The sequence below is a fragment of the Lontra canadensis genome, unplaced genomic scaffold, assembly GCF_010015895.1.
Source record: "Lontra canadensis isolate GAN:19392208 unplaced genomic scaffold, GSC_riverotter_1.0 scaffold1, whole genome shotgun sequence".
Taxonomy (NCBI): Eukaryota; Metazoa; Chordata; class Mammalia; order Carnivora; family Mustelidae; genus Lontra; species Lontra canadensis.
The window spans coordinates 115,541,489-115,554,270 of record NW_022630995.1 but is presented as its reverse complement, the minus strand read 5'-3'; the positions used below and the strand labels follow the sequence as shown (position 1 = coordinate 115,554,270).

Here is a 12,782-nt window from a genome sequence, read left to right as displayed (position 1 = left end):
GATGGAATAAGGCTATGACCCAAAGAGAAGAGCAGACAATAAGAAGTTACCTGTGGCCAACCTGGCTCCTAACAAAACATGTTCTATTTTAAGCCCCCCCCAACACACACACACACAACTCTTGTACTTCAATATAAATCGGCGGCAAATAGCAACCCCTTCCCCTACAAAAAAGAAGTCAGAGAAAACTAGCTTCTGTAAAGACACAGCTGTCTAGGGTACAATCTCATCAAAAGTCGACTAAATACAACCACCTTGTGTGAGGTGTTTTGAGGAAATCAAGGCGTGTGGGCTGTGTTCCAGAGATGAACTTACACAAGGTGATGAAAAGGGAACCGCTATAAGAGATAAAGGCAGGAACAAGCTGGAGAAGCAGCTGAAACAGGAAAATGATCCAAGTGGTATCTGGAAGGAAATTAAACCCTAGAGATATTGGCGGAGGGAGAGAAGAGTCAGGGCTTACTTTATTTAAATATATAATTGGACCCAGTGACGCCAGTAGGCTGACGGGCAAGGGGAAGCCAGGCTGCTAACTTCTGCTTACAAGCCACCTCCGTTGGTTAGCACTCAGAAATGTCAGCTCTCTTCCCATATGAGGAATGGGTAATGTATCAGCTACAACTGTTTTCACGCTTCTTACAACTGCGGGGGGTGGGGGGAGAGGTAAACTTTTGAAAGTGATACAAAACTAGCATAAAGTTGTACTTTACCAAAAACAGTCAACCCACAATGCCAAAACTGCCTGGTTGATCTATCGGGTGAAGGATGGGGGAGGGGGAGGTCTACCTTCAGGAAAAGCAGGTATTTGTCAAACGCCACTTCACAGCCTAACTAGGACATCAACGATTTTCCACCACGCCAGACACAGCACGGCTGCGGTTTTCAGGAAGGCAACTGAGCAGTTTGGGCGGGGGAGTCAGACAGTTAGAAGGCTTAGAAGGAACATCTCTTTGCTGCAGTACGAATGCTCAGGTCAGTTCCCTTCTGAAACGTTTTTAGCAACAATCTGGCCTTTGCAAATAAATGACGAATTACTGTGCTACTTTATGTTAACGAAAATGGCTAGACATTTACGCTCAAGTATTGGAGAAACTTTAGCCTTTTCCAATTTTCAATCTCTCTCTCTCTCTCTCTCTCTCTCACACACACACACACACACACACACACGCACACGACAGAAAGAAAAGGCTAAATGCGTTTCCTTGGTAAACAGGTGCTGCAGGAGGAAGGTGCAGCCACTCCCTTCCCCTGGGAAGGCTCCGAGGGCCCCACAAGGACCCAGTCCGGGAAGGGGGAAAAAGCGTGCTTCATCGCAAAGGTTACTAATGCACAGGTGCTGGTATTCGGCCCTTTTAGAATGCCAAGATAGAAACGAACGGTATCTCCACTTACAATAAATCAAGGGACTCTTTGTCAAACTGCAGTTCCTTATTATTACCGAGAAGCAGAATGAGTAAAGGAGGGCAGGAAATTCATGAGGGAGCCTCCCACAGCCTCACGCGTCTCCCAGGTGCAGTCGGTTTTGCACAGGGTCCCCTTCTATAGTGACTGTGACTTAAACCCTGGAGCAGCGCACCCAGGGTGGAAATAGTCGACACCCGGTTTGACCAACCCCTACTGAGCCTCAGGGACCCTGGTCTTGCTCAGGTAGGTGTTGCAGAGTGTAAGCCCTAGCTCCTCTCCTGAACCCGGTCCCCAAGGGGAGCCAGCTTTCCTGCCCTCCGCCAGCAGGCGCGTCTGCTCGCTCCTACCTTCGCTCATGATCCTGGCTCGGACTGGCCCAGTCCCAGCTGGCGGGCGCTGGGAGGCGCGGGTGCAACGGCCGCTATTTGTAAACACGTCCCACGTGCGCTCGCCCAGCCCCATTCGCATTCCTCTCGAGGCACCTGAGGATGCGCAGCTTTCTCCGGAGCCCTCAGAGGGTGCGATTCTTAATCCACCTGAGAGTGGAGGAAGCCTCGCCCGCAGAGGAGAGCCACTGAAAGAAGGGCCAACACAGAATGGACTTGTACCGCCCCCTGCTGGTCGGCGAACTAGTTGGCAGGCCGGAGCTGTCAGGCCATTAGTGAAACCCACGCGGCGCCTAGAGACACTGCAGTGGCGGCTCCGCCCCCTCCCGCCCTCTCACTGGAGACTCCGCCCCCACGCCGCGCGCACTCGCCCGCGCAGGCCCCGCCCCCTCGCCGACACAGCGTTCCTGCGGGGGCGCGCGCGTGCACCCTAATCCCCCGCCTTCCGGCTCCGGCGGCGACGCTCGCCCCTCGCCGCCGAGGCCGCTACCGCGCCACCAGTGTCAGCAACCCTCTAGAGACTCCATTTGCTTTCAGGGCAGTCTGGCCGCCGCGCTGTCTGGCGGAGAGCGATGCCCTCGGCCCGCTGACTGGCGTCCCCTGGGCCAAGCGCTCGCTCGCTGCGGCGGTGACACCCTGGTCGCCGGCGTCCACGGAGGAATCCGGGCTCCCTCCGCGTGAGCAAAGACGTCCCGCGCTCCGGAGCTCGCCCTGCGGGGAGAGGCCCTCGCTAACACGGCTTGTCTCTGACCTCTTAATTTCAGGAGGTAGGCAATTCAGGTCCCGCTGTCACTTCAGATAATGCCTAAAAGCATTATTTGTCGGATTTTGTCATCACACTGATAGGAGGCGTTAATTTTCTCAGTACAGTTTCAGGATAGATATGAGTAATGCCACAGACCCTGATACTGAAAAAAAATATTTTTGGTATTTTCCTTTAGGTTTCGGAGGCACCGAGTGCTTATACAGCTCCCCACAGGAACTACTTCTGTTGACCCATCGAGGATCATCTTTCACCAGGATTATTTTAACATCTTCACTGAGCCTTCCACCTCATACCCTCTGCCATGAGTTCTGATTTCTACCAATGAAGTTTTTAATGCTTTCTTTAATCATGTGACACCACCTCTTGTCCACCTTTTGCCTTTCCAGTTGCCAAATACATTAGGTATAAGTTTGTGTCATGTTAAAGTACAAAGTTTTCTGCTTGTCCATTTTCACCTTATTTGCACTGCTCACTTCTGTCCAGCTTGCTTTACCTCGCTTGCCTATGATTTTCATAACCACTCACTTGATAATCTCTAGCAGTCCTGCCTAGAAGAGGCAGTATTCCATACAGTGCACTGCCTGACAAAGAGGTCAAGGGATGAGTTTTTCCATTATTTGTACCTATATGTCCTGTCTATAAGTCCTCTCTTAAACTATTCCCTAGCACATTTCCCAAAATAGTCCCACCAGAGTCTTAGTTCCTTTAGCAAAGTATCTCATCCGTAATGATGGCAAGAACTGAATACAAAATAGGACTGTTTTAGAGACCTTGTTGGTACGGTATTAGTTGCAGTCTCCTTTGAGAGTGCAGTACGGGGAAAGACCTCAAACTGAGTGAGGAGGAAGAAAGAAGATAGGGTTAATTAAAACTAGTCCTTGTTGAAAGAACTTTGTAGGCTTTAAAACAGCAAAGTGAAGAGAGTCTTGGTAGGCCTTGCTTGGAAATTGACCAGCACACCATCCATCTAGGTCTAGGCGGGGTCAAGGAAGGGATCGTAAAACCCCATTTTCTAGCCTCATTGTATTCAAGTCTAAGTTGTTAAATATCTTGTTCTTAAAATGTTGGGGAAACGTAAGCGTGTGGTGTTGACAATTAAGGACAAGCTTGACATTATTAAGAAACTTGAGGAAGGCATCTCTTTCAAAAAGCTTTCTGTGGTGTATGGAATTGGTGAATCCACAGTTCGTGATATTAAAAAGAACAAAGAAAGGATAATAAACTATGCAAACAGTTCAGATCCTACGAGTGGGGTATCCAAACGTAAGTCAATGAAGTCATCAACATATGAGGAACTGGATAGGGTTATGATAGAGTGGTTTAACCAACAGAAAACAGATGGGATTCCTGTGTCTGGAACAATTTGTGCAAAACAAGCCAAATTCTTTTTTGATGCTCTGGGGATGGAAGGTGATTTTAATGCGTCATCTGGCTGGCTAACTCGGTTTAAGCAGCGCCATGGTATTCCAAAGGCTGCTGGTAAAGGAACAAAGTTAAAAGGAGATGAAACTGCTGCTAGTGAATTTTGCGGTAACTTTCAGGAATTTGTTGAGAGAGAGAATCTACAACCAGAGCAGATTTATGGTGCTGATCAAACTGGATTGTTCTGGAAATGTCTACCATCAAGGACATTAGCTCTTGAAACTGAGCAGAATACCTCTGGTTATAGATCAAGCAGAGAGAGAATCATTATTATGTGTTGTGCAAATGCCACTGGTTTGCACAAACTTAATCTTTGTGTTGTGGGAAAAGCAAAAAAACCCCGTGCATTCAAAGGAGCTGACCTTTCAAACCTTCCTGTCACTTATTTCAGTCAAAAAAGTGCATGGATAGAACATTCTGTTTTCAGACAGTGGTTTGAAAAATGCTTTGTGCCACAGGTGCAGAAGCATTTGAAGTCTCAGGGGCTTCTAGAAAAAGCAGTGCTTCTTTTGGATTTTCCCCCAGCACATCCAAATGAAGAATTACTGAGTTCAGATGATGGCAGAATAATTGTGAAATATTTGCCACCAAATGTCACAAGTCTAATTCAACCTATGAGTCAGGGAGTTCTAGCCACAGTAAAAAGATACTACCGAGCAGGACTTCTCCAGAAATACATGGGTGAGGGAATTGACCCAAAAATGTTTTGGAAGAACTTGACAGTGTTGGATGCAATTTATGAGGTATCAAGAGCTTGGAACATGGTAAAATCCAGTACCATAACCAAAGCATGGAAAAAACTTTTCCCTAGCAATGAAGAAAATTCAGGCATGAACATTGATGAAGGAGCTATTTTAGCAGCTAACTTAGCAACGGTTTTACAGAATACAGAAGCCTGTGAACACGTTGACATTGAAAATATTGATCAGTGGTTTGACTCTCGGAGTAATGATTCAAGCTGTCAGGTGCTAACTGACAGTGAAAGTGCTGAGGACCAGGCCAAGCCTGCAGAACAAAAGCATTACAATAAGACTAGAAAAGCAGATCTGAATCCAGAGAAACATATTAGCCATAAGGCTGCACTTGAATGGACCGAGAATTTATTGGATTATCTAGAACAACAAGATGACATGCTTCTGTCTGATAAACTGGTATTACGGAGGCTTCGAACGATAATAAGAAGAAAACAGAAGATCCAAAATAACAAAAATCATTAATAATACTCTTAAGTGTGTTTGTATCTTTGTGACTTTATCTGCAGTGGAACTTCATTATCATGTTTGAAGTGCTGTGGATTTCAAGGCTAAATGCATTTTATAAATGATTTTAGGATTAGACACCATTCTGGATTACTTAAATTACTGCCCTATCATGTTGATTCTAGTAAGTGAGCATTGCCCTGTAACTTGTTTGTTTACTGTTTCTAATCTGTATTATAATAGTTAGATCATAAAGTACCTGAGGCCAGGGATCTTTTGTCTGTTTTGTGCCTGAATTTCATTGTGTCTAATAGACGATCATGCACACTCTAGGCAATCAATAAATCTTACTTAAATTGAATTTTTATGACTTTCTCTGAACTTCAGTTTCCAAATGAAATATGTTGGGGGGTAAGTTTCCGTTTCCATGATGTTTTCACCTGCTGAAAGTTTTAGAGCTTAACAAAAATTATGCTTGATGTATTTCATTGTGAAAGCAGAGAAATAAAGGAAAATAGTCTCAAGCTTAAATATGGCATTCTATACCAACAGTATTTGGGCAATCAGAAGTTCAGTTTGGCCATCTCTGAATATAATGAAGGAAGAAGAAATAAAAATGTCTCCAGGGAAAGAGCTGGCACTTCACTTTTATTCCATGTGACAGTAGGGAGAGTTCCTTCATAGTTGTGGAAAGAATGCCATCCCTGTTCCAGAAAAAGAGATTTTGGTTCCCAAACCATTGTAATTAGAAGATAGAAGAGTTAAATTTTATTATCTTTTATTTGGATCCTTGATTACTGTAGAGATATCAATAGTTTTTCTCTTTAGTAATCTGTTTGATATTATGTAACACTTAAAAGCTTACAAAGTATGTCATTAAATTTTTATAGCATATTTTTTGGTGAGGGTACTGAGAACATAAGCATACATATAATTTGTGGAACCATCCCTCTCATGAATGGTGGACTGACATTAAACAATTTGAGAAAGGCACTATAGAAGAGTATGGGCTGCTCTGTGACCGTGGGCAGGTTATTTAACCCATATGTAAAATAAGAATACATGCTTTAGAGAGTTTTTATGAGGAGCAGATGATTTGATAAATGGATTTTAAGTAATACTGGCTTAGAACAGGACCCGGCTCTTTAAGTGCTAGCTCCTGTTACTGTGTTGCTGAAGCTATGAGTTTCAAAAGTTATGCTGAACAGATCCGGTGCTATGACTCAACTGTGATGTTGCTGCATTGGGAAAACCCTTTAAAGGGAAGTGAGATAAAAGACAAGTAACTAGCTTTGGTTAAAATACAATAATAATTTATTTCAGTGAAAACTGGAAGGTTAATCCAATTTAGAAGTCATTTCCTGACCATCTACTGTTAGGCACAGTGAGGTACGCAGACACATTTGAGGCATCTTAGGTTGAATTATAAAAGAAATGGGAAAAGAATTGTAATTTCTTTACTCCCTGGCCTGCTAATAAAATAAACAGATGTTGGTGTTGTACATAGAACAGGATCTATGTTACTAGTATTGGCATAATTCACTGAAGTAATAAAATACTTTTAAAGTAGATAAAATAGTAAGTAGGACATTTGAAATATTTTATCAAATTATCATAACATAGGATCAGTGGAAAAATTCAGAGCAAAAGAAACGTGAAAGAAAACCCTGGTTATAGTAATTAAGCCCAGCCATAAAAATGGAATTTTGTTGTGATTGACTTGAGATTTTAGGGCCCCTGACCATTCTTCATGAGGCTGTCATTAGAGCATAGGATTCTGCCTTTTTGAACTGAGGCTTTGGTTCAAGAAAGGCTGTTTAAGAAAACCAGTAAGAATCTACTTTCTTTGGGAAAATTAGTATATTAACACAACTTCATCATCTTACACAATTTCAGTTCTTGGATAGGCCTGAGGAAATTAAGACTGTACATGGATGAGTCCTGAGGCTATTTTGCTTCTTGGAAACTAAGGGATTCTGAAACCTAATGATGGTAAAGACATACTTGAATGTTGCTTTGCACTTCTCACAGGGCTTTTTGCTAACAAAAACTTCTCAAATTCCCTTCAAGTATGACATTAAAATGGTTTAATCCTGTGTTTTATCATAGATGCTAATATAAATTGTGTGTCCTAGTTCCATAATCAATTGTAATGTAAAAATCCTTTTGCTTTTTCAGGTTATATATTAATTATATTTCCTGGGAAGATATATTGTGTTATCTTGGTTAACCACATGCTCCTTAATATATCCTAGTTTGAAAAGCACAGAACTAATGTGCTCTCATTTGACTTTGCTCACTTTGAAGAGTCAAAAATTCTGACTTGGCCGCCATTTATACAAGTGCGTATTTTTTAGAGGATTTGAAAGACTAAAAATTCAGACCAAATGGAAAGTGTCAATTGACAGTATTTTTTTTTTAAAGTGCAGTTAGAATATTTACCACTTCATAATTCAATCTCAAAGAATAATACATCAGTTAATTGGGAAACTTTGGGTGCTCGATCAACATAGAAGAGTTGGCAGGGCACAGATTAACAGCCACAGTCAATTTAAGCAGAATTATAGGATGATAATGGCAGTTTTTCTGGTATTCTTTCTGTTTTCACTCTAGCTTCAGGCTGGGCTGTACAGTCACTTCATCATGAATTTTCCGGATTTAGGGAGGATCATAGTGGACTAAATGGCCCAGATGACATGAAGCAGTATATAGCGACTTAAGTCACAGGCTCAGAGACGCTATCCCTCCAGTGATATGGCTAGAGCCACATAAATCAAAGCCAGGACCTACACTCCCAATTTGGAGCTCTTCAGGAAGGCCATCTCCACTTCTTACCTGGTTATTTTTGCAAAGCTGACCTTTTCTTATTTAAGTATATACTTTACATCCTAAGCAATGATATCTGCAAAGTCACAAGTCTTGTGTGCCAATCGTGGTCTTTTTCTAGTTCAAATTAAAGTAAATGTAAAACAATCATTTTTAACAACTTGTCTGTTTGTAACCTAAAATCACCTTGCATACCTCATTGTCACAATGAGAAGTGCTAGCCGAACAGGGTTTTTGAAGACGAACTGGAATGTGAACACCAGCTTCTCTGCTTTCTTCCTAGATAACCTTGGCAGCTTTCTGATCCTCTCTGAATCTACTTCTTCAAATGTAAAAGATTGGTAGGTTATACAGGCACACTCCAAGCTTTTACAAACACCAACTACTGAGGAACCCTATGGCTGTTGATTGTAAACTCCTGGTCTCCACGCTTGGCCCAGGCAAGCACCTCTTGAAGTCTAAGGCACTGCCTCATCAGTGGGAATGCCGGCTGGGGTGTCTGCATAACTTAGGGGGTAGTGCTAAGCCCTACCCCTCCCAAGCTCCTGGGACTACAGTGTGTGCTGTCAATCACAGGGGCCCATTAGTAAAAACCAAAAAACACAGGTGGGGGCTGCTCCAGCTGCAGTCTCAGATAACAGGACTCAAAGAGAAATGGGTTCTTCCAAGCAGTTGAACACATACTTGTGAGATGATAAGCTCCTGTGCTAAAAGAAGAAATGCAAACTGCCTGTGCAAATTCAGTGGGGGAAGTGAAGGTAGATTTAGACCCAGTCATGAAACAGCACGAGCAGGACTAGCACCAGCACCAAAAACACTGTCTCGCTCTAACTGATGAGTCCAGGAGTCACTGGGCCTGATTTGCCCTGTAACGTCCTAGTTTACAACTAGTTCTCCTAGGGTAAGTGTTATAGTGCCCCTTTTACTTTTAAGGGTGTCCCAGTGTAGAAGAGAAGTTAGATGGTTTCCCCAGCAATGACCCAGAGAAAGGAGTTGATCTATCCAAAGTCACACAGTGACCAAAAAGGGAGTAGAAGTTCCTCTCAACTCCAGACAATGTGGCCTACTGGCCAAGGATACGGGCTCCCTCTAGACAATGAGCCTCCCAAGAGCTGGATTGTACTCTCTGTCCTACTTCATCTTGGACCCCAGCACAACACCTGCCTCCTTGACACATGTGGTAAATCTTTTTGAAGTTCTGTCTCGGAGTGCCTGGGTATCTCAGTTGGTTAAGCAACTGTCTTCGGCTCAGGTCATGAAGTTCTGTCTTCTCCTGGAGGATGAAGAGTGTCCCTACTTCAAGTGCTGAATGTCTTCCATGTGCCAGGCATATTTTGTGATCCTCAAGACCAATTGTGTGAAATGTAATACTTCATCTGTTTCACAGGGAGCCCCCAAAGGGAGCTGGTAGAGACCCATCCAAACATTCATGTTTGAGATAAGGTCAGAAATCTCAGCCCTTGAGGGAAGCTGTGGTCCTCTGTTCCCTCTTGGGTTGTAGGAATCTATGAGTTACTCAGCCAAAGCCTTTCTTCACACCACTTTTAGCATCCAGAAATGCGTTGGGTGTGTGTGATTCCAGAGAAAGCTTCCACTAGTAGTATTCCCCAGATGGTTGAGTATCATTGTAAATCCACCAGGCTCATAAAATCCTTGAAGGAAGTTCCATGCAACTGACAGGCACAGTCACCACGAGGGCATCTTTTTAATTCCCATCTGATCAAAAGATCAGGCCTGGGGGTGGGGGGTGGATCCCACCATGTCTCTGTCGCCAGGGTGGCCACCATCCCTTCTACATGGAAATCACTCGGGGCGCTGGAGCCCTTCACCGTTGGTGGCTCCTCACTCTTTCCCCTTGCATGTCACCCCAAGCCCCAAGCCCACCTAGCTTTCATGCTTATGTCAAGGATGTACTTGTTTAGTATAATTTGGAAAGCCAGAAACAACAGGTATGATAAATGCATAATAAAGCGTGTAAGAAATACTGTTTTCCACATTTGTATTCAAAGTAAAGATGGATATGAACATATATAGTGTAGTTCCTTTATGGAACATTAGGTGTGATATGTGAATATTCCTACACCTTTGGACATAGACCAGAATAAAAATCCCATGGGGATTTTAATTTTCATAGTGACCCCACAAAGAGATTATCAGCTATTAACACAATAGCTAATTAAATCATTGAAGGATATTTTAGAGTCATGGCACAGAAATTAAAGAAATCTGTGAGATTTTGGAACACTTAAACTTTTTTTTTTAAGTTTGAAGAGAAAAACTGACTGTACAGTAGCCTCATTAACCTATGAAGGAACCTCTACGAAAGTGCTTTTGTTCTCCTGGAGAATCTTAACAGCTGAACTCTTAACCAAATCACATCTAATTTATTTTAAGACTAACAAAAATGATACCTAATTATTTCCTCCATTTTAGAATATGTTGATCTTCAGGAGCTTATTTACAAAGAAAACACAATTACCTTTGAGCCTAAAAAGAGACATAGTAAACTTAAGGCAAAGGGTTTTTCTCATTTACCTAAGCAATTTTTTTTGGTCATAATAAAGTTTTAAAGGTACCTTTTTCTTAATGAGAAATGTCTGATGTTATGCACATAAACTTAGTGTGTTAATTTGCGATGATAGCCTAGATGGTTTATTTAATTCCCCTTTGGCTTTAAAAAATTAGCTTCAAAGTTTAATTCAATGGGAACTTCAGTAATCTATGAGATCTAATACGAACTAATATACTTTAAGCTATTTCAAAATAATCACAACACAAAGCTGACTCACAAAGTATAATCGTATTTTTTAAATAATTGTAACTATCAGACAATAAGTAGAGATAGTATTTCCATTTTCTGTTAATCTGCTTTTTGGGGCCATTTGCTGATTGACTTTAAAATTTGGGAGAGTGTGTATCTCCTCAGTAGATTAATAAAATACTTCACCTATAGCACATAAAATATCTAGTTCTTTTCTATAAAAACTAGAGAATGCAGGTTTTTCCCTGCACTATACAAATATTCAGTACTATAAATTAGGCTTACATCAATTGAATAGGCACATACATAATAAATTCATTTCTACCATGAGAAAAAAAAACTGTATTTCATTGATTATAAGATACACATTTTTTTATTTATGAAATTGGGATAATTCTTTTTTTTTTTTAAAGCTTTATTTATTTATTTGGGGAGGGAAGGAGTAGAGGGAGAGAGGCTTAAGTAGATTCTGTACCCAGCATGGAGCCCAGTGCAGGGCTCATCTCACAACACTGAGATCAAGGCCTGAGCTGAAACTAAGAGTTGGGAGCTTATCCCCCTGTGTCCCCCAGATGTCCCCCAAATTGGGATACTTCTTACAATCAGTACAATCTTACAATTATAATTGACAGCATTTTTGTCTTTTTCAATGATACATAAATATTGTTTAGATTCCACGAAATATGATAAAAATATTTTGTGTTAATCTTGCCTTCCTTTGAAAATAAAATAATGCAGTACATAAAAATTTTCCATTTAGTAAATTTGTATTTATAAAAGCATAATTATATATTATATTTGCTATCCGAAGGTTAGATATTAAAAAGATAAGCTAGCTTCAGAGTCTTATTTCATAATACTATCAATTGCTCACACACACACTTATGTTTCACTAATTTAGGGAAAAAAGTGAGGTGTTCCTTTTAATCACAGAATTAAAAAAAATGTAGCTTTATTTAAATTTAATTAGATTTAAATTTAATTCAATTTATTAAATTTAATTAATTTAAATTAAATTAAATTTTAAATTTTATTTAAATTTAAATTTATTATTAAATATATAGGATAAATTGTAGAATTATCAAAGTGTAGCTAAGCAGTGGTTTTACTGGCCATACTAATGATACATTCTAATGATTCATATGTGGATTAATTTTGGTAAGAGATTCCTAGATTGTTGAAGAATAGCATATTTTCCTTGTTTCTTTGTCTATCCATATACATAACTGTTTTTTAAAAAATAATTTATTCAGATTTCCTTAGTTTTTTTTTTTTTTAAGTAAGTTCTACACCCAATATGGGGCTTGAACTCATGATCGTGAGATCAACAGTCACATGCTCTACAGACTGAACCAGCCAAGCACCCCAAGATTTCCTTAGTTTTAACCTAATTCCAGGATCCTATCCAGGAAACTATGTTACTTCTAGTTTTCATACCTTCTTAGGCTCTTTTTGGCTTTAACAGTTTCTTAAAATTTACCTGTTTTTGATGACCTTGACAGTTTTGAGGAGTAGTGGTTAGATATTTTGTAGGATGTCCCTATATAATAACTCTTGTTGTTGTTCTTTGTGTATTCCTTGCTTACTCTAACATAAAGCAGATTAGGAAAGTGCCATGTTTAATGGTATAATATAAGAAATAAAGGTATGAGGGGAGCCTGTGTGGCTCAGTCAGTTAAATGTCTGCCTTCAGCTTAGGTCATGATCTCAGGGTACTGGGATTGAGCCCCATGTCAGGCTCTCTGCCCTTCCCCCAAATCATGCTCTCTCTCTCAAATAAATAAAATCTTTTTTAAAAAAATAAGAAATATAAGTATGAGAGAGAGAGAGAGAGAGAGGTAAATTTTGTTGAGGATCTGGGAAGGCTTCTCACAAGTAGAACATAAACTTGCCCTTGAAGAAATTAGTTGTGTTTATGGTGGGATAGGGAGAATGAATATGAGCAATGCAGGTCATATTCTAGTAACAAACTGATATAATTTCAACATGTTTATCAAAGGTGTAATTAGAAGTAACAA

General features: G+C 40.8%; 2 protein-coding genes across 2 annotated transcripts in view; one reads left to right on the top strand and one right to left on the bottom strand.

The window, feature by feature from the left end:
* FAM13A (family with sequence similarity 13 member A) overlaps positions 1–1,907 on the bottom strand; it is a 359,485-nt gene extending 357,578 nt beyond the window's left edge. The window contains exon 1 of the mRNA XM_032861787.1: positions 1,752–1,907. The gene's annotated coding sequence lies outside the window, so the exon portion shown is untranslated. The remainder of the gene's footprint in view (positions 1–1,751) is intronic.
* Positions 1,908–2,226: 319 nt separating this feature from the next.
* TIGD2 (tigger transposable element derived 2) lies at positions 2,227–6,302 on the top strand. The gene is made up of 2 exons (XM_032861763.1): positions 2,227–2,557; positions 2,732–6,302. Exon 2 carries the CDS (start codon positions 3,618–3,620, stop codon positions 5,193–5,195), a length of 1,578 nt encoding a protein of 525 aa, XP_032717654.1. The 5' UTR covers positions 2,227–2,557; positions 2,732–3,617; the 3' UTR covers positions 5,196–6,302.
* The last annotated feature ends 6,480 nt before the right edge of the window (positions 6,303–12,782 follow it).